Below are 20732 nucleotides of genomic sequence, written 5' to 3'. Positions count from 1 at the left end.
CTTAAGAGGACCCAGCATAGAGACTCCTCCTTATTCCAGGCTCCAGGGGCCACTCTCTAACCCGGTGAAGTGCTTTCATGTTACTTCACTGCTTGTTGTGTCCCCACATCTTTGTTGATAGTCCTTTCATTATCCCTTCTTTGAATTATCTGATTTGTATTTGTCAACTGTTTCTTGTTGGGACCCAGATTTATTAAATTCAGAAGACAAATCTTGTCCCTGGAAACTTTTTAAGGAATCTATGTCCACTTGACTTATAATAAGACATCAAGAGTGAATTTTCAGGGAAATACAGAGTGAGGGAATTATATTCTGATTATGTGCCAGACACTATGAAATATCTTTAAGATGCAAAGCTCTACTTCCAACTCAGAGACATCTGTAAATTTGAATTCCTGAAAGGTGAGGAGTTTGGTTGGATTGAGGAATGATGCTCTCAGAAACCGTCTCTTAACTTTTGGAAATATTGCTTGTGCAGCTGTGGTCAACCTGCAAGACTGATGGAAGTTCTCCTCTTTTGGACATTTATTCATTCACCAGCCATTTACTGCTCATGTGATGTATGTAAAACACCATGCTCGATGCTGCAGATTGACAGCAGTAAAATACTGTGCAATTTATAATCTCATTTTAGTGTTGCAAAAATCCTCCCTATTTAACAGATGGAAAAATTGGGTATCAAAGAAGTCATGTGTTTTAACTACACTAAATATTACAAAGATAGTGATTGGCAGAATAAGGACTTGAACTTAGGTATTTTGATGTGAAGTTTCATCAATTTCCACTACATTGCGTATGAATGAAGAAAAAATTCTTTCTTTAGTCTTTTAAGAGAAATGGGATACACACACAGAGACACATAATATTTAAATTAGGGTGAACAAGTACCAAGGCAGAATTAGAGATAAAATGTGTTCACATTTAGGGAATGTGGAGCACTTCTGGTGAGGCGATTAGAGCTGGCTTCTTGGAAAAGGTGCTGGAAGTCCAGTTTAGCCAATGTAGATTCATGGAAAAGATAGGGAAACTCAGACCACAGAGGACCTTGGAATCCTAAGCTGGGGAATTTGAAAGGTATCCCCTGTCTAATAGATATTTTTTAAAAGTGTTTGATCAAGATTATAAGTAACATCAATAAGCAAGCAATTGAAGTTTATGAAAATTCATTTGGAAGAAATTCATAGAACAAGTTGGAGATTTTACAAAAAGAAGATCTAAGTGTTAGGAGGCAGATGTGAAAAAATAAACAAACAAACAAACAAAAAATTATTAAAAAAAGAAGAAATGAAGGCAGACCAGTTAGAAAACTTGATAAGTGAAAGGTAACAAAGATTATTAATAAGGTGACAAAGGAAATAAATGAAGAAAATACTTGCAGAATACAAATAAAAGAGTCAATGACAAATTGAATTTTGGGAAATGGGAAAAGAGATAATGTCTAAAGTTTTGACCTTGAGTTAGTGGTAAGATAGTGCTTCCAAGAGCAGAAAAGAAAGAATAATTTGTTTGCAGGAGGGAGAGGCAGGAAAGAATAAGAGATTTGGATCTGGAAATGTTTACTTTGATGTTGTATGGCTTGGACTAGTAAGTAATATTGAAAATGTGTAAATGAAGCTCAAAATTAAGTTGATTGGAGTCAGCTGCATGATTATTTGGTGGGTACCTTGTTTTTACTTATAAAGCCTGGGTGAGCTGTAGTTGGGGGATGGGGAGAAGCATGGCCCGAGAGCCAGCAGTGCCAAGATAGGATATTCTTGAGGTCAAGTTGAACAGGGAGATGTGTTTATACAAAGCTGTTCTGGCAGCGTGTGGTCAAGGTTGTATCTTAGAATAGAGTGTTTAGTGACAAACTCAATGACAAAACAAAAAATAGAATAAGCAACAAGTTTGGAAGCCAAGAGGGAAGAGAAAAAGATGCCTGTGCTGGGAAAAAAACAGTTTGAAAGAGATACTTAGTAATAGGCCGTGGATAGTGGGTACTGGAGTTTTCCTTTTATGGTGTCCCCTGGTGACTGTTGTGAAGAATGGGGTAGTTGCTTAAAACCTTGGTGAATGAGGGTGAGATGAAAAGGTGCTCAACATCTCTAGTCATGAGGGAAATGCGGGTCAAAACCACAATAAGATAATCACCTCACAACTGTTAGGATCATTATCATAAAAAAAAAAAAAGCAAAAGATAGTAAGTGCTAAGGATCTGGAGAAACTGGGGCCTTTACACACTGTTGGTAGAAATGTAAAATGGGGCAACCCCTACTGGAAATAGTATGGAGGTTCCACAAAAAATTAAAAATAAAACTACCGTATGAGTCAGCAATCCCATTTCTGGGTTCTGGGAATATTCCAAAGGAATTTAAATCATGATCTTGAAGAAATATCTGCACCCCCATGTTCATCGAAGCATTATTCACAATAGCCAAGGTATGAAAGCATCTTAAGTGTCTGGCCAGGTACGGTGGCTCACACCTGTAATCCTAGCACTCTGGGAGGCTGAGGCAGGAGGATCACTTGAGCTCAGGAGTTCGAGACCAGCCTGAGCAAGAGGGAAACCCCATCTCTACTAAAAATAGAAAAATTAGCCAGGTGTGGTGGCTCATGCCTATAGTCCCAGCTACTCGGGAAGCTGAGGCAAGACGATCGCTTGAGCCCAGGAGTTTGAGGTTGCTGTGAATTAGGCTGATGCCTGGCACTCTACTCAGGGCAACAGAGTGAGACTCTGTCTCAAAAAAAATAAAAAATAAAAAATAAAAAAAGTTAAGTGTCCATCAAAGGAAGAATGGATAAAGAAAACATGGTACATTACATATATATAAATAATATATAATTATATATACACATAAGTGGAATATTATTCAGACTTAAAAAAATAGGAAATCCTGCCATTTACAACAACACGTATGAACCTAGAGGAAATTGTGGTAAGTGAAATAAGCCAGTCACAGGAGGACAAATCCTGCAAGATTCCATTTACACTGAGGTATCCAAAATAGCTGAACTCATAGAAGCAGAGGATAGAATGGTAGTTGTCAGGGGTGTAAGGTGGGGGAAAATGGGAAATTGAAATTGTTGTTCAATGGGTATAACGTTTCTGTTATGCATGATGAATAAGTTCTAGATGTCTGCCATACAATATAGTCCCTATAACTAACAATATGGCATTGTGTACTTTAAAATATGTTAAGAGGTTAGATCTCATGTTAAATGTTCTTACAAAGAAAGCTCACAAAGGAACACAAGGAAATTTTCTGAGGTGATGGATGTGATTAGTCCCTTGGCTGTGGTGATTGTGTCAGGGGTGTACGCACATGTCCAAACTCATCAAGGTACATACATTAAATGTGTGCAGTTTTCATTTATCAATTATACCGCAGTAAAGACAAAAAAGAGAAAGAATTAAAGTTTGGAAGATGCCTATGTTTGGGTGTGGGGTATAGTGGATGAGGAGAAATCAAAGAAATTAGAGAAGAGATATACTAAAATGTGGGTACAACTGAGGAAATAAGATTTTCAAGGTAAAAAATAATCAAGTTTCCATGACAATGACTGAGAAAAGGTCACTGGGATGAGAATGGATTTTAATTATACTGTTGGACTAGAAGCTGGGGGTAGAGTTAAAGGAACATGACACGGTGTAAAGAGGTGGGTTTTGAAGTATGATGGACCTGAGTTGGAATTCCAGTTCTATCACTTACCAGCAGTGTCAATTTGGCCAAGTTACTTAAGAATAATCTTTGTAATCTTTGCTTTCTTTTTTTTTTTTTTTTGAGACAGAGTCTCGCTCTGTCACCTGGGCTAGAGTGCCGTGGTGTCAGCCTAGCTCACAGCAACCTCAAACTCCTGGGATCAAGCAATCCTCCTGCCTCAGCCTCCTGAGTAGCTGGGACTACAGGCATGCACCACCATGCCTGGATAATTTTTTCTATATATTTTTAGTTGTCCAGCTAATTTCTGTCTATTTTTAGTAGAGACGGGATCTTGCTCTTGCTCAGGCTGGTCTCGAACTCCTGACCTTGAGTGATCCTCCCACCTTGGCCTCCCAGAGTGCTAGGATTACAGGTGTGAGCCACTGTACCTGGCCAGAATAATCTTTGCTTTCTAAGCTGTAAAAAAAATAATTCCCAGTTGTATGATTTTTATAAGGATTTGATGAGGCAGGTAAAATTGCTTGGTAGAATACTATTAATAGATTGCTTATCACGAAAGAGAGACCGGTGATGGTAGTAGAGTTGAGACGGATTTCACTAGAACTTAGAAAAAGGTAGACTAGGGACCCATTCTGTAACAATAGCAGTAAACCGCAATGCAATGCTGCTGCAATTGTCCCAAAGGGCCAGAATCTAAGACGTATATTGTGCTGAGAATATTGAGGAGAAGGTGAGATAAACCAATAACATGGCCCCAAATCGGCTGAGTGGTAGTGAACTGAAATCATGTTTCACATTAATTCACTAAAATTTAATCAACTATGGGGAAGGCCTTTATAAATTTTGGAATATCCAGAGAGTGGAATAGGAGCTCTATTTAATTATTTCCAGAAATGCGTGATATATAGAAAGGAGTCATTGTGAGGAAGGGTCAAACAAAGAAGGAAAGATGAAGCCTGCTTTAACCTCAAGGCAAACATGAAGCTAGGGCATATTCCAGAGCAGCAGGGACTCACCCTGACATAGGAGTGTTGAAGGATGTAAGGCCCCTCATGGACCTCTGCTTGAATAGCACATGATGTGGTCATTCTATTAGCTCTCTGAACCAGACCCCAAGTGGAAGGGGAGGAAATCTTTGATAGAGAATTGTGTAAAATTGAAATAAATATATAACTTGAAAAACTTGATTTTCTTAAACTTGTTAAAGGAGAAATCCCTATCCATTTGGAGTCAGGAAAGAGCAAAAGTTTTCATCAGAACAAGAAGAGGCCAGTGGTAGCTTCAGAATGGAATTGTCTACCTTAAAATAGAGGGGTGACAATGTCAGCACTGGAAATCTGCAGTCGAATGCATGCTTCCTAAGGGACAGCAGGTATTGGTGAGTTACAAAATCTTAAGGCTAGTTAAACCTACCATGCTTCCTATATTTTTTATCCTTGTTCACTGTTCATTCATTCACTTGAGTACCTACCATATGATACACAATAATGGACAAGGTAGTTGGGATAGACTAGGTTCTCATTTTCATGGAGGTTACATTCCAGATGGGAGTGGGATTGTGGGGAGAGAACACTAGAATATTTTTAAAAAGCAACCATATCTTCATGCCAGACTAACTTCTAAAGATCTGAAATATTTTGTGTGTATGTGTATATATACCTTGGTATGTATGTATGTGCATGTGTATGTATGTATGTGTATATGCATATGCACATGTGTGTGTATGTATTCATAGTTCTAAGAGTGTATGTGTGTGTGCGTGAGAGAGAGAGAGATAAATAGATAAAGGGAATGTGTAGTAACTATGCATTTTCCTGACTATGCCAGTTTCCATTTGTGGAAAATAACTACCGAATAATACTCTTGTGGGAATGCTCTTGACAGAGTGTGGCATAAGTTAATGAAAACCCCCTTTTTTTTGTATTGTTTTAAGATTTGTTTATTGCATACCAAAAAAACTGATATTTAATATTGTCAAGATTATTGTGATGAGCTAGGCATTCTCTTAATGCTACTAATGGGATTGTACATTTGTTAAAGTCTTTCTGGAAAGCAATTTGGCAATATTTATTAAGAACGTTAATATGTTCGTATCTTTCAATATACAATTTTAAGGAATTTATCTCAAAGGAAATACTCTATAATGTAGATAAATATTCATTTTAGCTAATTAATAGCAGAAATGTAAAAAATTTAAATTATTTATAAATAGAGAAATGGTTGTCTTGTTATGGTGCATCTACAGTGTGACTATCACATAAATAATTAAAATTATGTGCTCAAGGAGTTTTTAATGATGCGAGGCACTGTTTATGATATATGCATTATACAAAAAAACAAAAATTTTTATATCCCATATATTATTAATATTTAAAGCAAATCCATAAAATTGGATGAAAGAAAATAGGCCAAAATGCTTTGCACTTTAAGCATTTTCCACAATTTGTACATATGACTTTTATATTCAGAGATACCAATAAATATTATTTTTCAAAACTCTGTGTTTGAGCAGAAGCCAAATACCTCTGTAACTGTCCCATAAACCATTGAGTCTTATTCTGGAATGATCTGGAAAATCAACACTTACACATATATCAATTCAAATTTTTGCTAACAGATTCACTAGATGGCTGTATTTTAGTGCTATGAAAGCAATTTTTTTTTCTACTTTTCTTTAGAAAGTTTTTTCTTACATTTTTTACATGACAGATAAAGGCCTGTCCTTGGTCTGTGCATAGTAAATCCAGTGAAGTAGTAGGAATGGCCTTTACTGGGCAATGGTTTTGTGGGAAATGATTTTGATTAAGTAAATAGAAAGGAAAGCACATGTTATTTTAAGGCTAGGGCATTATTTCTTAAAATGTGGTCCTGAAATCCTTTGCATCAGAGTCATCTCTGATACTTGTTAAAAATGTAGATTTCCCAGCCTACTAAATCAGAATCTGAGGATGGGCCCGAGTAATTTGTATTTTTAAAGATGTACTCAGGTAATTCTGAGATTCTTTAAGAACCCCCAGTTGGGAAAGATAAGTTTGAAGTTTAGAAATTCTTTCATAAGATCTTGTCCTTACCAATGTTTATTAAGTAGAATTAAAATTTTTTTCAATTGCATAAATACAAAATACAAAGTACTTTCCTTCCCAGATAAATCAGAATTGGAGAATGGGGCCCACCTACTTCTCTACCGTAATCTAGGTAAAAGGTTTAAATTTGGAATTCGGAGAAAGAGCAGACATAAGCGGTCAGTAACATTGCTGGGAAGGGACAGGGTGACTGTATAGGTGATTTGTTTTGCCTAGAAAACAGCAGTCATCAGTTCCATTCTTTCCAGGTTATCCTTTAGGTCGGCAGTTCCCAACCTTTTTGGCACCAGGGAGCAGTTTCATGGAAGACCATTTTTCTACCAACCCGGGCTGGGGGCAGGGGAGGCAGAACTCAGGGGGTGATGAAAGCGATGGGGAGTGGTGAAGCCGAAGCTTTGACCGCTGGCCCGCTCCTATCTTCTGCTCTGCGGGCCGCCCCCCACCCTAAGTTTCACGGAAGACAATTTTTCCAGTAACAGGGACGGGTGGGGGTGGGGCGCGGAGCTCTGTGGCTGGTCCCTAACAGGCCGCTGATCCGAGGCTCAGGGGTTGGGGACCACAGCTTTAGGTGGAATGCTTGCCTAAATCCACGTACAGCAGAGTTCATAACTCTTAATGAACAGGCCTTGATGGAGAGCCCTGATACCCTAGAACACTAGAGTCAGATACACCTGTCACTATGTGCTATGGTATGAATGTTTGTGTCCCCACTAAATTCATATGTTGAAATCCAATCCCCAAAGTTATGGCATTAGGAGGTAGGGACTTTGGGAGGTGATGAGGTCATAAGGTCTTAGCCCTAGTCAATGAAATTAGTGCCCTTATAAAAGAGGCCCCAGAGGGCTGCCTTGCCTCTTCCACCTGGTGAGGTCACAGCTAGAAAGTACCAACTATGAGGAAACAGGCCTCCACCAGACACTGAATCTGCCAGTGCCTTGATCTTGGACTTTCCAGCCTTCAGAACTGTGAGCAATAAATTTCTGTTGTTTATAAGCGACACAGTTTATGGTATTCTTTTATAGCAGCCCGAACAGACTAAAACACTTTTTGACCGGATGACTTAAACAACGTGAAATCTTAGGTTCTTTTTTTGTAAAATGGAAATAATACTAGCACCAGACTAATGCTGAAAAATTGTAAACAAAACATTTAGCACAAGGCATGTTATGAAGTTAGCACTTACAAGTGTTTATAGTGATAATTTTACAAGAGCTCAACTATAAAAGCTTGGAAGGTTGGGCTTTTCTGGTTGACTTGGAAGACTGCGTCATTATCAGACAAGCCCAGGGATTTGGAATAATCCTAAATTCTTGAAAGTTGGGTAGTAGAGTGGCAGTGAGTTCAAGATAACTAATAGTCCTTCATCTGAGCTAGATTTTTGATATCTGTTGGTTTCATGGAATATCCATCCAAACTTAATGTCATTTATTGAAATCCATCCTCTCAGGGTTGGTCTAGGACTGAATTGAATTATATGAAATATCACTTGTGGAATAACATCCTTCCTCCCTGGTGACACAGGACCTAGATTTGAAGAGAAGCCATTTTTTTTTTGGTTCGAAAGAAAGTAAAAAGTCATTTCTAAACACACACATACACATAGCCTCACCCCTGGCCACCTCTATAATATTTCGGGAGTGCCACCTTCTATGAAGCTATTTTAGATTTTAACAAATGTCTCTGCCTTTTGATGGTCACCACTATAAAATACATTCACTCAACTCTTTCTTGCCTTAATGCTAAATATTCCCTGAGTAAAATTAGTTGTTACACATTTTCTTATTTAAAACTTCATTGGCTGAGTGATGGGCATCTCCAGGAGCTGCTCACCTTTAGGAAAATATTAATTATTATTCTCCAGAAATATAACCAAGTCAAATCAAGACAATTACCAGGAGCAATCCTTTATATTATCCAGTTGCACAACACACTTCTTGAATAAATGACATATCCTAATTTAGGATACATCACCAGATTCAAGTCAGAGAGTATCCTCTGCCAGTCAATAAGAGTGCGGGTCACTGGAAGATCCCTTCGTAGAATTTTTCTCAGGGCTTCGTTCGATAGCTCCTGTAGTTCTTCTAGGACCGCAGCTTGAAATTTATTCTCTTGCTCTTCCACAAGCCTTGCAAAACTTAGAGCCAGTTGAGCTTGGTTAACTATTTCCAAGCTTTCTTTCACATCCTTGGAGATTTCAACATGAAGGTTGACACACCTGAAGAAGTGAGCTTGCACAAAAATTCTTCCAGTGACTAGGGTTAGAAATGGGTTAATTTGGAAAATCCATTTAGATTTCCAAAGGCCATTCCAGCATTGTCCTGTTTCATAGTTGTGGTCCTCAATGCAAGCTATCAAGAACTCCCTATTTTTGATAGTTTTTCTCAGCACGTTGCAATTTCCTGCTGGGTAGTGATCACTCACATACAGTTTTAAGGCACACAGAACAACAGTTCTCAGGTATTCTGTCTCATTCCGAATGATACCATGACTTTGGATGTCTCTTAACTGATTTTGAAGCAGGTCAAATTTGAAAGAAAGTTTGCTCTGATAGTCAAAAAATCGGTAGTCACCCATTACATTGTGGTGAGACAGGAGTACTGGATTTCCATCGATGCGGAGTGGTACAGAATATTTTTGGCAGTGTTGGTGGCCTGCACACTCACCTTGATGGTGCATAAGTTTCTCATCACGGATAAGCAGACACAGATCATCAAAGGCATTTACAAATTCCCCTGGAGGAGCCTGTATTAACAGTCTGCGAATTACTCTTTCTTTCTCCTTCCTGCTTAGCAAACTAAGTGACATGTTTGGTTGCAGCAGAAGCAAAGCTTCTGAAATGAAGAGTATTCAGAAGATGAGAAAACATTCCATGAGACACCTTTCCCATCAAGGTGTTAAACATTCAAGCTTAAGATTACTATGTCCAACCATGAAAGCAGGGAGTCTGGCAAGCTCTGAGTCTCCTGATGAAGTCATAAAGATGCTTCCTCTATGAAGTGTGGAACTTCTGATGATATCACAATGGGTGTGCAGACCAAAAGAAAAAAATGACAGTCACCTGACAGTGTGGTGCCCAGCCAACCAGCTATACCTAATTTTGAAGATTTTAAGAACTTAGCCTCCTGAACAGCCTTCTTCAAAAGTGGTGTGTCTCTGTGTGTGCATTATATGTCGTCAGGAATCTAGGGAAGCAGCCCAGAGTTGCTAGAGAGTGTTTGACAGCATTTTGCACCATCAGGAATCACAGTGGCTTTGACTTGTACCCCAGCTCTAAGAATAGCTGCTCAAACCCACTGGAAGCATATTATGATAAAAGGTTTGAGGGGTTTAAACAAAATAAGAAAAATAAAATGAGATACAATGGAAGTTCATGGCAAAATGCCAGAACAGCAGGAACAGCTATAATTCTAAACACCATGGATTTGGAGATGGTCAGAACATAAGCAAGAAGTCAAAAAGTTTCAAGGACAGGGGAGTACAGGGACCGCATCTTGCATGCTGTTTCTGTGGAATTTAAGTGAGAGCTCGCTTCAAAGAACAAAGGCAACAAACCACCATGTGTTCTCTGCTTTATCCCTAGACAAGTGGTGACAGTGGCAACAGCCAATGAATATCAAGAAATTCTTTTCCCGCAAAGGGCAGAGTTAATTATATTTGGAACCTGTGACAACACCTAATGGGGAGAGACTTCCAGGAGAGGAGAATCAGCACAACAGGTCCTGGAAATACGGAAATGAAATATCCATTCAGAGGTTCTTTCTGTTCCTCTTTCTTCATCTTTCTCTGGATTTATCCTCTTTGCTTGACTCTCTTATTCTTTTTGAAGAGTCCTGAATGTAAGTCCCTCTCATTTAAGGCTGAACTGCTTCCTCCACATCTGTCCTGAGCTTTTCTGAGTTTCCCTGGATTCCAGTATCTTTTTCTTATAAGAACATGAACTTTGCCATTTTAGTTCTAACAATCTGAAACTGAGTGGAATTTTGAACAATTTTTACCTGTCCCTTTCATGATTTTATCGATTGTCATTATTTCATTTCATCCTTAGTTTTTCAAATTGAAGTGTCCTAATTTCTGTAGTTTGTAATAATGAGCAATTTTGTTTATTTAATTTTCTCTCTTATACCAAATATACACTTACTGTGATATTTTCAACCCTCTTTCAATAGTACTTAAAATGTTGCTTTTTGGGGGCATGTGTGTAGCTGGACATTTGACTAATGTAGTAATAATAATTACAACAGTCATGCTTACTATTTATTGAACACTCAGTAGCAGAAACTATATTCAGTGACATGTTATGAACTCATGAAATGTTTCCACTTTCCTTAAGATTAAGAATTAATTTACCTACCTTTCTGGACAAGAGAACTAAAGCTGAGAGAGATCAAGTGAGATGATGATCTTGAAGACCAGCTGCCTCCCAAGTTCATGTCTTTGGGCAATAGACTGTAATAATGTTTTAACATATTTCCCAAGTAATAACTTTATTTCTCAAATTTTTATTTTTAATTTTTTGTATTTTTAATGTGCTATCCCCTTTCTTGCCTTTACTACAGCATAGTAACTGCTTAATTTGTTTGTTTTAAATATTATTTATCATACAGTTATGTTGTCATTTACTTTAAGCATAAGACAGATTATTCTTTAAAAATAAAAATAAGTACAGTAAACTGAAGGAAGATCAAATATTTATTTAGGAATTTTAAATACTCAGTGACTTTTTGTGGGAATTTCCTTAACTTTTTTGTTCTTCATACATGGTTTTGGTCGAAGATTCAGGATGAATTTAGAGGTGGAAAAATTAATCTAGAGAAAACTCAGAAATTACTTGAAAAATTAGATATTCGGTGCAATACTATTCATGTGAAACATATTTTTAAGGTAAGATGATATCTGTCCCCTGTCTCTCCTATGCTAGGAAGGACTTAATTCAATATAAGTAAATGTTAATAGCTTCTGGAATTTTTTTGTACAAAAAAATATGAAAAACTAGTCTCTTAAGAAGAAAAGCAATTAATTATGCTAATTATATTTACACTCAAGATGGGGAAAATTTAAGTAGGAGGTAAAATTAGTTGTAGATAAAATTTAAAATAATACAAGACTATTGGTTTAGAATAATTTCCTGAATATAAGGTGTGCTCACATCAAATCTAAAATTGATTGTATAATTAGATCAAATTAATAGAAATGATGAAATGGTAAATGGATTGGTAATTAGTACTCTATATATAACTAAGCCCAAAGTTAGCAGGGGGGAGAAAATAATAAAGATTAGCACAGCAATAAAATAGAAAATAAAAAAGAATAGAAGAATAAATTGTGCAACTAAGTCTTGATTTTTGAAAGGACAAACAAAACTGAAAAACTCTTAGCAAGACAAAGAAAAAAAGAAAGAAGGCTCAAATAAATAAAATCAGAAGTGAAAGAGAAGACATTACAACTGATCCTACAGAAATAAAAAAGATCATGGGCACTATTACGAACAATCATACACCAAAAAACTAGACAACCTGCAAAAAAAATCTCCATATATTCCTAGAAATATACAACCTACCAAGACTGAATCAAGAAGAACTAGAAAGCTTCAGCAGACCAATAACAAATAAGGAGACTGAATCAGTAATCAAAAACCTCTCAACAAAGGAAAGCCCAGGACCACATGGTTTCAGAGGTGAATTCTATCAAAGATTTAAAGAATTAATACCAATACTCTTTAAATATTTCCAAAAAATAGAAGAAGGAACACTTCCAATCTTATTTTGTAAGGTTAGCATCATCCTGATAATAAAGCCAGACAAAAACATCACACAAAATGAAAACTACAGGCAAATATTTCTGATGGACATAGATGAAATACTCCTCAACAAAATACTAGCAAATCAAATCCAACAGCACTTTAAAAGGATCACACACCATGACCAAATGGTATCTATCCCTGGCATACAAAGATGGTTCAATGTACAAAAATCAATCAATGTGATACACCACATTAATAGAAAGATAAAAAAAAAAAACCCTGATAATCTTAAAAATACAGAATTTGACAAAATTCAACACACTTTCATGATAATAAGTCTCAACAAATTAGGTATAGAAGCAACTTACCTCAACATAATAAAGGCCATATATGGAAAGTCCACAGCCAACACCATATTTAACGGTAGAAAACTGTAAGACTTTCCTCTGAGATTTGGAACAAGGAAAGGATACCCATTCTCACCACTTCAATTCAACATAGAACTGGAATTTCTAGTCATAGGAATTAGTTAAGAAAAAGCAATAAAAGGCATTCAGATTGTAAAGGCAGAAGTAAAATTATCTCCTTTCAGAGGTGGTATGATCTGATATGTAGGAAACCCTAAAGACTTTGTCAAAAAACTATTAGAACTAATAAACAAATTCAGTAAAGTTGCAAGATACAAAATCAATGTGCAAAACTATTCAAAAAAAGAAATCAAGAAAAAATCTAACTTACATTAATATCAAAAAGAATAAAATACTTAGAAATAAACTTAACCAAGGATGTGAAAAAATTGTACACCAAAACTATAAAACACTGAAATAAATGTAAAAATATGAAAATTAATGTAATACATCCCATGTTATAATAATATGTCCATACTATTACCCAGGGCAATCTACAAATTCAATGCAATTAGTATCAAAATCCCAATGACTTTTTTTTTAAAGAAATAGAAAAACATTCCTAAAATTCAAACTGGATCACAACAAACAAACAAACAACAACTAAAAACACCCTAGTTTCAAAATATATTAAAAAATTGCAGAAATCAAAACAGTATTGTATGAGCATAAAAACAGACAAATAAACCAAAGGAACAGAACAGAGAGCCCAGAAATAAATCCATTCATTCTTCTACAAAGGTGCTAAGAATACACAATGGGGAAAGGATAGTCTTTTTGATAAAAGGAAAAACTGGATATCCACATGCAAAAAAAATGAAATTGGATCTTATCTTACACCATGAACAAAAATCAAATTAAATTGCCTTAAATATTTAAACATAATACCTGAAACTACAGAATCCTAGAAGAAAACAAGAAAAAACCTTCTTGACATTGGTCTTGGCAATAATTTCTTGGATATGACATCAAAGGCACAGGTAACAAAAGCAAAATAGACAAGTGGGATTAAATCAAACTAAATGCCTTCTACATAGCAAGGGAAATAATCAACAAAATGCAAAGGCAATCTACATATCCCATAACAATTATTATGTGCTAACTAAAAGAAAAATGGCCTGACAGTTGCTCTTACTCATATTTAAGTGTGTTTCTTGACTATTCTGTTCTGTTTTCTGTTTGTTCTGTTAAACTCATACCACATTACATAGGACCATCATATATATTTTCTGTTAATACTGTAGTGAAATCTTTTCCAATACATTTGGTTGACTCCTATTACCAACTAATATTTCTGAGTGAAAATTAGGGTCACTTTGCAAAATTCCACCAGAACTGGAATTGTACTGGCTATAGTGGGCAAATATAAATTATAGATACAAAAAAAAAAGGCAATCTACAGAATAGGAGGTAATATTTACAAACCACATATCTGAGAAAGGGTTGATCTCTAAACTATATAAGGAAGTCCCACAACTCAACAGCAAGAAATGAAATAACCTGATTTAAAAATATGCAAAAGAATTATATAGACATTTCTCTAAAGAATACATTCAAATGGCCAAAAAGCATGTAAAAAGATGCTGAACATCACTATTAGGGAAACGCAAATCAAACCACCTGTTAGAGTGTTTATTATTTAGGAAAAAAAACAGGGAAGTATTGGCAAGGATATGAAGAAAAGGGAACCCTTGAATACTGTTGGTGGGAATATAGATTGGTGCAGCCACTAGGGAAAACAGTATGAAGGTTCCTCAAGCAATTAAAAATGAAACTACCATATGATCCAGTAATCTCTTTTCTGGGTATTTAGCCCAAATCAAGAGATTTCTTCACTCCCATGTTCATTGCAGCATTATTTACAATAGCCAAGATATGGAAACAGCCTAAGTGTCCATTGATGGAAGAATGAATGAAGAAAATGTGGTATATACATACAATGGAATATTGTTCACCCTAAAAAAGAAGGAAATCTTGCCATTTGGGACAACATGCATAAACCTAGAGGACATTATGCTAAGTTAAATAAGCCAGACACAGAAGGGCAAATACTACATGATACCACTTACGTGAAGCATCTAAAATAGTCAAACTTATCAAAGCAGGAAGTAGAATGATGGTTGCCGGAAGTTGGAGGGAGGGAGAAACAAGGAAGTATTAGTCAGAAAGCATAGTTTCTATTACACAACCGGAATAAGTCCTAGAGAGCTACTGCACAGCATAGTGCCTATAGTAAATGACACTATGTTGCATACTTAACATTTGCTAAGAGGGTAGATCTTATGTTGAATGCTCTGACACACACGCAATTAATAAAGAGGGCAGAAAGGGGTGGGGAACCTGCCACCTTGGGGCCACATGTGGCCTTCTGGATTTTTGAGTGTGGCCTTTTGACTGAATACAATTTTACAGAACAAATCCATTTAATAAAGGGATTTGTTCTGTGAAGTTTGTATTCAGTTGAGGAGCCACAATTGGGGATCTGGAGGGCCACGTGTGGCCTTGAGACCACAGGTTCCCACCCCGGTAAGAAACCCATGCCCCAAATTCTGTTTGTTTATAGAAAGCCTAGCAGGATGGAAATCTGGCTCAATTCTGTCACTAGATGACAGAGGGAGGATCATGAATAAAAGGAAGAAAAGCCAGTGGTTTAGCTGAACTTTGTAGTAGGAAGATGGCAAATTTCTTGGAGAATCAGACAAGAACGCCTGACTGGCCAATCCAGATAGTTAGGAACATAGAAATCTTGCATACGATTTTGTTTTTTGAGAGTGAGTACCCAGATAACACAATCTATGTTAAGTTGCTATCATTAACACAAACTGGGGAGGAGGTGACCTTTCGCTCTCATTGCAAGCTAACAAGGTAGTTTGATGTTGCTTCATGGATGCTGGCAGAGGCAGGCTTGGGGGTCAGAGAAAAATGACAGCTTATTACTCACACACACACACACACAAAGAAAAACAGTTGCCAGAGTATTAGCATTTTGATGTCATGTCTCCAAGCCCCAGTTCCTAAAGTGTGATACGAAAAGGACCAGGAGACACACACATTGGGTTGTGTTCCAGGAGAGGAACCTCAATCTTAAGGAATCCGGATCTTTTATGATGGGCAATAAGCCTGTCTGATCTTGGCCCCGGAGAACATCATCATCATTATTATGCTGGACAGTAAACAAAAACTAGTTTTTCCTCTGGAAGGAGACTCTGTCTTTACCAAAGATGTTCACTATATAAACATCTTTGAATAGCTAGTCCTGAAGAAAAGTGGTCAATACCTTTGCTCAGAAAATGTATGGAAACACAAGAGATCCAGGGAGAATAGTCCTCCAACAACCGCTTCTCTCAATAAGATTCAGACCCTAAGGTCACAAACCACAAAAAGGAGGTTCAGAAAAGGAAAGCTGTCCTTCTCAGGAGACTGCTGCGGTAAAAGACAAAAGCTTTGGAGTTGTTTCTATGAATGCAAGTAGTGTGTGCTGCCGTAAGCTATCAGTGTCTTAGTCAATTCATGGCTAATACCGCATTTGAAGAACTCAAGTTTTTGAGAAAGATCTTTGCATGTGGGATTTTCCCCTCAATGGTATCTTCCAACGGGAGAAAGAGCTGTGTGCTTCCTGATTTAATAAAATTCACATTCAACACAATACAGAGGTAGTAATATATTGACATTTGTATCCAGTGTGAAATATTGTGAATATTATCCAGCGATCATCAGGTTGCTTTGAAATTATCTTCAGGATAGAGATATCTGTTTGAAGTGGAATTGAATAAAACACATGCCATGTTTAAAAGCATTATGTAGAATGCTCAATAGTTATAAAATTATACAAATAGCTCACCAATTGAAAATTATGATTATATGGACCTGAGCAGGCCTCAGGGTCTATTATTTAGCAACACCTTTTTGGAAGGACTGTGAAAACAATGTTAATTATAAAAATTAGAGGGGCAGAGTTTGCTTAGCATACTTACTTCAAAAACCTCCTTAAAATGACCTTACTTACTTTAGAAGCATAAATTATATGTAAACAAGGCTAATGATCATGCTAAACTATTCTTATCTATTAAAATAATTCTAGGTCCTCTAATAGATTACTTTGTTGCCTTAGGCCACATTTCTATGCTGCATTAAAAGGTTGATTAAATAGAATGCTTCAGGAAGGACTGGTAACTGAATTTTGTGGAGAGCTGAAAATTAAGCTTCTTAAACATTCAACTCTTTTTGCTTCCACTCTTGTTGCTGATCTTTCCACACTTCATGGGTGCACATTTTGCCAGAGTAAATAAAATGAGTTCCAGTAAATCTTACTTTGGTGAACAAAATCTTCCAGTGTCCCAGAGCACAGGGATTCTTGGCTCTAATGGATCCTAGCTGTGTAGTCCTTGGCAAGTTACAAATCTCTCTGAGCAGATTTCTTAATCTGTGGATACTATCATAGTTATTTCACAGGATTGTTCTGAATATTAAATAAAACATATATGAATGTACCTAGTCCCAGGCTTGGCAAAAAGTGGGCACTCAATAAATATATGTTGAAGTTACATCGTTATAATTGTTTAAAAAAACACAAAATTGAATTACATTTATTCATTTCCTAAGGAGCTCATATAAATTCTGACATGAATTTATTTTCTTACAAGGTGACTTTTTATTATAAATTTGAGTAAAGAACACATAACTTTATGATCCTGGCAATATATTCTGAACTTCTTTCTGAAAGATTAATTATTGATTCATGGCTCAAGCAGCAATTCCCTAAGTTTTTTTTAATCCCTTTAGTAAAAAAAAAATCTTTATTACTTTTATCATGCAATAGTCTTTAATTTATAGCATTTAAAATATTTTTTGGGAAATATTACATGTCATTTCAATACATATAGCTAGTCTTAGATTGCACTTTTGATTGTTGGCCAAGTATGAAATAGTATCCTTTATAATTTCAAGAATTTGTTATTGTAAGATTTGCCTTAAGTCTTCAAATTCTCTAAGCAATTAACAACCATTATTAAATCTATAGTATGTGCGTGACACTCTGCAGGAAACTGTGGATTGTGAAAAATGAATAAAGTGTTATCTCTCTCTTATAGGCAGCAAAAGGAATGCAGAAATTACTATTTTATAAGTAGGTTATAATAAATGTCATGGGTAATACTGACAGGGAATCTCAGAAGAAAGAAACTCTATTTAATTTGGGCTTTTATAGAAGATGCCATGTGGAGGTGGCATTCTTGCTGGACCTTAAAGAGTAAGAAGCAATATGTGTGGAGTATATGCAAAGAATGTTTGGAGAATAAAACATAATCATGACTGGAGTACAGGATACATAAAGGGAAGTGGTAAGAAATAGTTGCAAATGCCAGTTATGGCCAGACGATGGAAACCTTCAATGGTAGACCACGGAACTGGATTCCCCCCCCCTTTTTTATTTTATTTTTTTGAGACAGAGTTTCCCTCTGTTGCACCAGGTAGAGTGCAATGGTGTCATCATAGCTCACTGCAACCTCAAACTCCTGGGCACAAGCAATCCTCCTGCCTCAGCCTCCTCAGTAGCTGGGACTACAGGCCTGCGCCACCATGCCCAGCTAATTTTTCTATTTCATTTGTAGAGGCAGGGTCTTTCTCTTGCTCAGGTTAGTCTTGAACTCTGGCCTCAAGCAATCTTCCTGCCTTGGCCTCCTGAAGTGCTAGGATTACAGGTGTGAGCCACTGAGCCTGGCTGGATTTCCTTTTGTAGGCAGTGGGTAGCCTTGGACATTTTTTGAGTAAGGAAATATTACATAGTAGGATAAATAATCTGGCAGCCGTGTAGAATGGATCGGAAGATAGAAGTCAGAGAGAGGTAATTTATTCCTCCACTGCCTCTGCCTTACAAATCTGCAACCTGGAATCAACTCAGCCACTTAAGTTCTGTTTGGTTCCACCTCAAGTTCATGGTTTCCTACCTTAGTTGGTGCTCCACAATCTAAACTTGTTTTTTAGTCTCATCTAAAAAATAAATAGCACCAATCCTCTTCTTTATGTTACATTCTTTCTTTTAACCAATAAACTGAAAGAACCTTTTACATTTCTTACTCCACTTGTTCAATGATCCATTACAAGTTTTGCTTCTACACCTATCTTAAAAACCCCTTTATGCTTAAATGCTAAATCCACTGGTTAACTTTCCTGTGCATTCAATTTATCCATCTTTTCTTAAAATCCTCCCTGATTTGACTTCTATGACATCATTCTTTCCTCATTTTCTTTTGAGATCTTTGACCATTCTTTCTCCATCTGTCCTGCCAACACCCTTCTGCTCTTCTCTTAAAATTAAGCTCTTTATTTCTTTCTTTTTCTTTACAAACTCTTCCTGAGCAATCTTATTGACTCTTAATGGCTTTACCTACTTCTTAAACAGGAACAAGTTCTGAGTGTTCTACACTGAACAACAAAGCTATATAGATGCTACCATTTGTTTATCACCTGCCATATTACAGGCATTGATTATGTTTTTGCACACTTAACAGACATCCAAAGAAGTTGTTATTAGCTTTTTTTTTAAAACACATAAGGATATTTAAGGATAAGGATGTTGAAATAGTTTGTTCGTATCTCACATCACAGTAGGAACTCATATTGGGGTCTGTCTGACTCCAAAATTCTTATTGTGTTTTCTTCTATAACATATCACTTTCCTCCGTCCCTACCCTGAGGTGCGGCATGGGATTTTGCATATTTTCTGTAATATGTATTTTTAAATCTCTTTTCCTATTCTCCTTAAGGCTAGGGAGATATTTAACTCCTTTATCTAATTATACTTAAATCCACATATTTCATCAGATTCATAAAATCATTGGGGGGGGTAGACCCCAAATACTTTCAGTGAGGCACTCTTTTAAGTACTAAGAATATAAGAAACAAATGACAAACTTGCTGTCTGAGGCAATTCTAGAAGAAATATAGGAAAAGGCTTTCATTCCAGTGTAATAAACCCTGGTGCAGAGGGTGCAGAGTTTTATAGTAAGAACCCAGAAAAAGGGTATCTTATGCAGCTTAGGGAGTAGACACACAGGGACATCGTGAAGACTTCTAGGGGAGGTGATACTTTTTCAAGGACTAGTAGAAATTATTATAGTAAATTAACAAGGAAAAGAAGGGTATTCCAGACAGAAAGAGCAGCCTATGCCGTAGCAAGAGATACCTTGGTGGCTATACTATAACTAATTCAGAACAGTTGAAGTATGCAGTGTCAGGAGGGAAAGGGTAAGAGTGGAAACCATCCATGACTCCTTAGAGGGCCTTGGATGCTACACAATTAGTTGGGGTTTTGTCTTGAAGACAAAGGAGCTACACAGAGATGTTTAAGAGGGAGTTGAAATCATCAGATCTGCATTTTACAGAATTTATTTCTGCTTATATACTGTTAGTCTGTGTAATGGTGTATTGACTTTCTCTCTCCCCATCACTCTTCTGTGTGGGTTTGGAGCTCGTTCAAATCCTGATCTACCACACCTTTCGGACTGGGGACAACTTACATAAGATTTTTGAGGTTCAGTTTCCTCTTATAGGAAATTCTAATACATTGGTGCTCTTAAATTTTAGCTGCTATCACATGTCTCAGTGCTCAGATTTGCATCTTTCTTGCTCATTGCTTTTCTTCCTCTGGCTTCCCCAGATCATGACCCTGTTTACCAGGTCCTGTTTTTCTTCTTCCTTATTCCTTATTCCTTGTTGTTTTCCTTTTTCTTTTCCCTTTCTACTAATATTAGATCTTCCCATCTTTAGTGATAAAACTCTCATTATCTTATGTGGTTTTTATTTTTCAGTAATTTGATTAATTTTGACCCTCAATTCTTCTTTGGTTTTAATCAGTTATAGC

General features: G+C 36.6%; 1 protein-coding gene across 1 annotated transcript; it reads right to left on the bottom strand.

The window, feature by feature from the left end:
* Positions 1 to 8612: 8612 nt before the first annotated feature.
* Positions 8613 to 9680, bottom strand: CAPZA3 (capping actin protein of muscle Z-line subunit alpha 3). The gene has a single exon (XM_069491185.1). The coding sequence runs from the start codon at positions 9527 to 9529 to the stop codon at positions 8630 to 8632; it is 900 nt and encodes a 299-aa protein (XP_069347286.1). The 5' UTR covers positions 9530 to 9680; the 3' UTR covers positions 8613 to 8629.
* Positions 9681 to 20732: the final 11052 nt, after the last annotated feature.

This window comes from Eulemur rufifrons, chromosome 16, assembly GCF_041146395.1.
Source record: "Eulemur rufifrons isolate Redbay chromosome 16, OSU_ERuf_1, whole genome shotgun sequence".
Classification (NCBI taxonomy): Eukaryota; Metazoa; Chordata; class Mammalia; order Primates; family Lemuridae; genus Eulemur; species Eulemur rufifrons.
This window is presented reverse-complemented; position numbering and strand designations above follow the sequence as displayed.

Bases quoted from the DNA above. Each gene is read 5' to 3' on its own strand.
- CAPZA3 (XM_069491185.1), bottom strand. From the start codon at position 9,529: ATGTCACTTAGTTTGCTAAGCAGGAAGGAGAAAGAAAGAGTAATTCGC.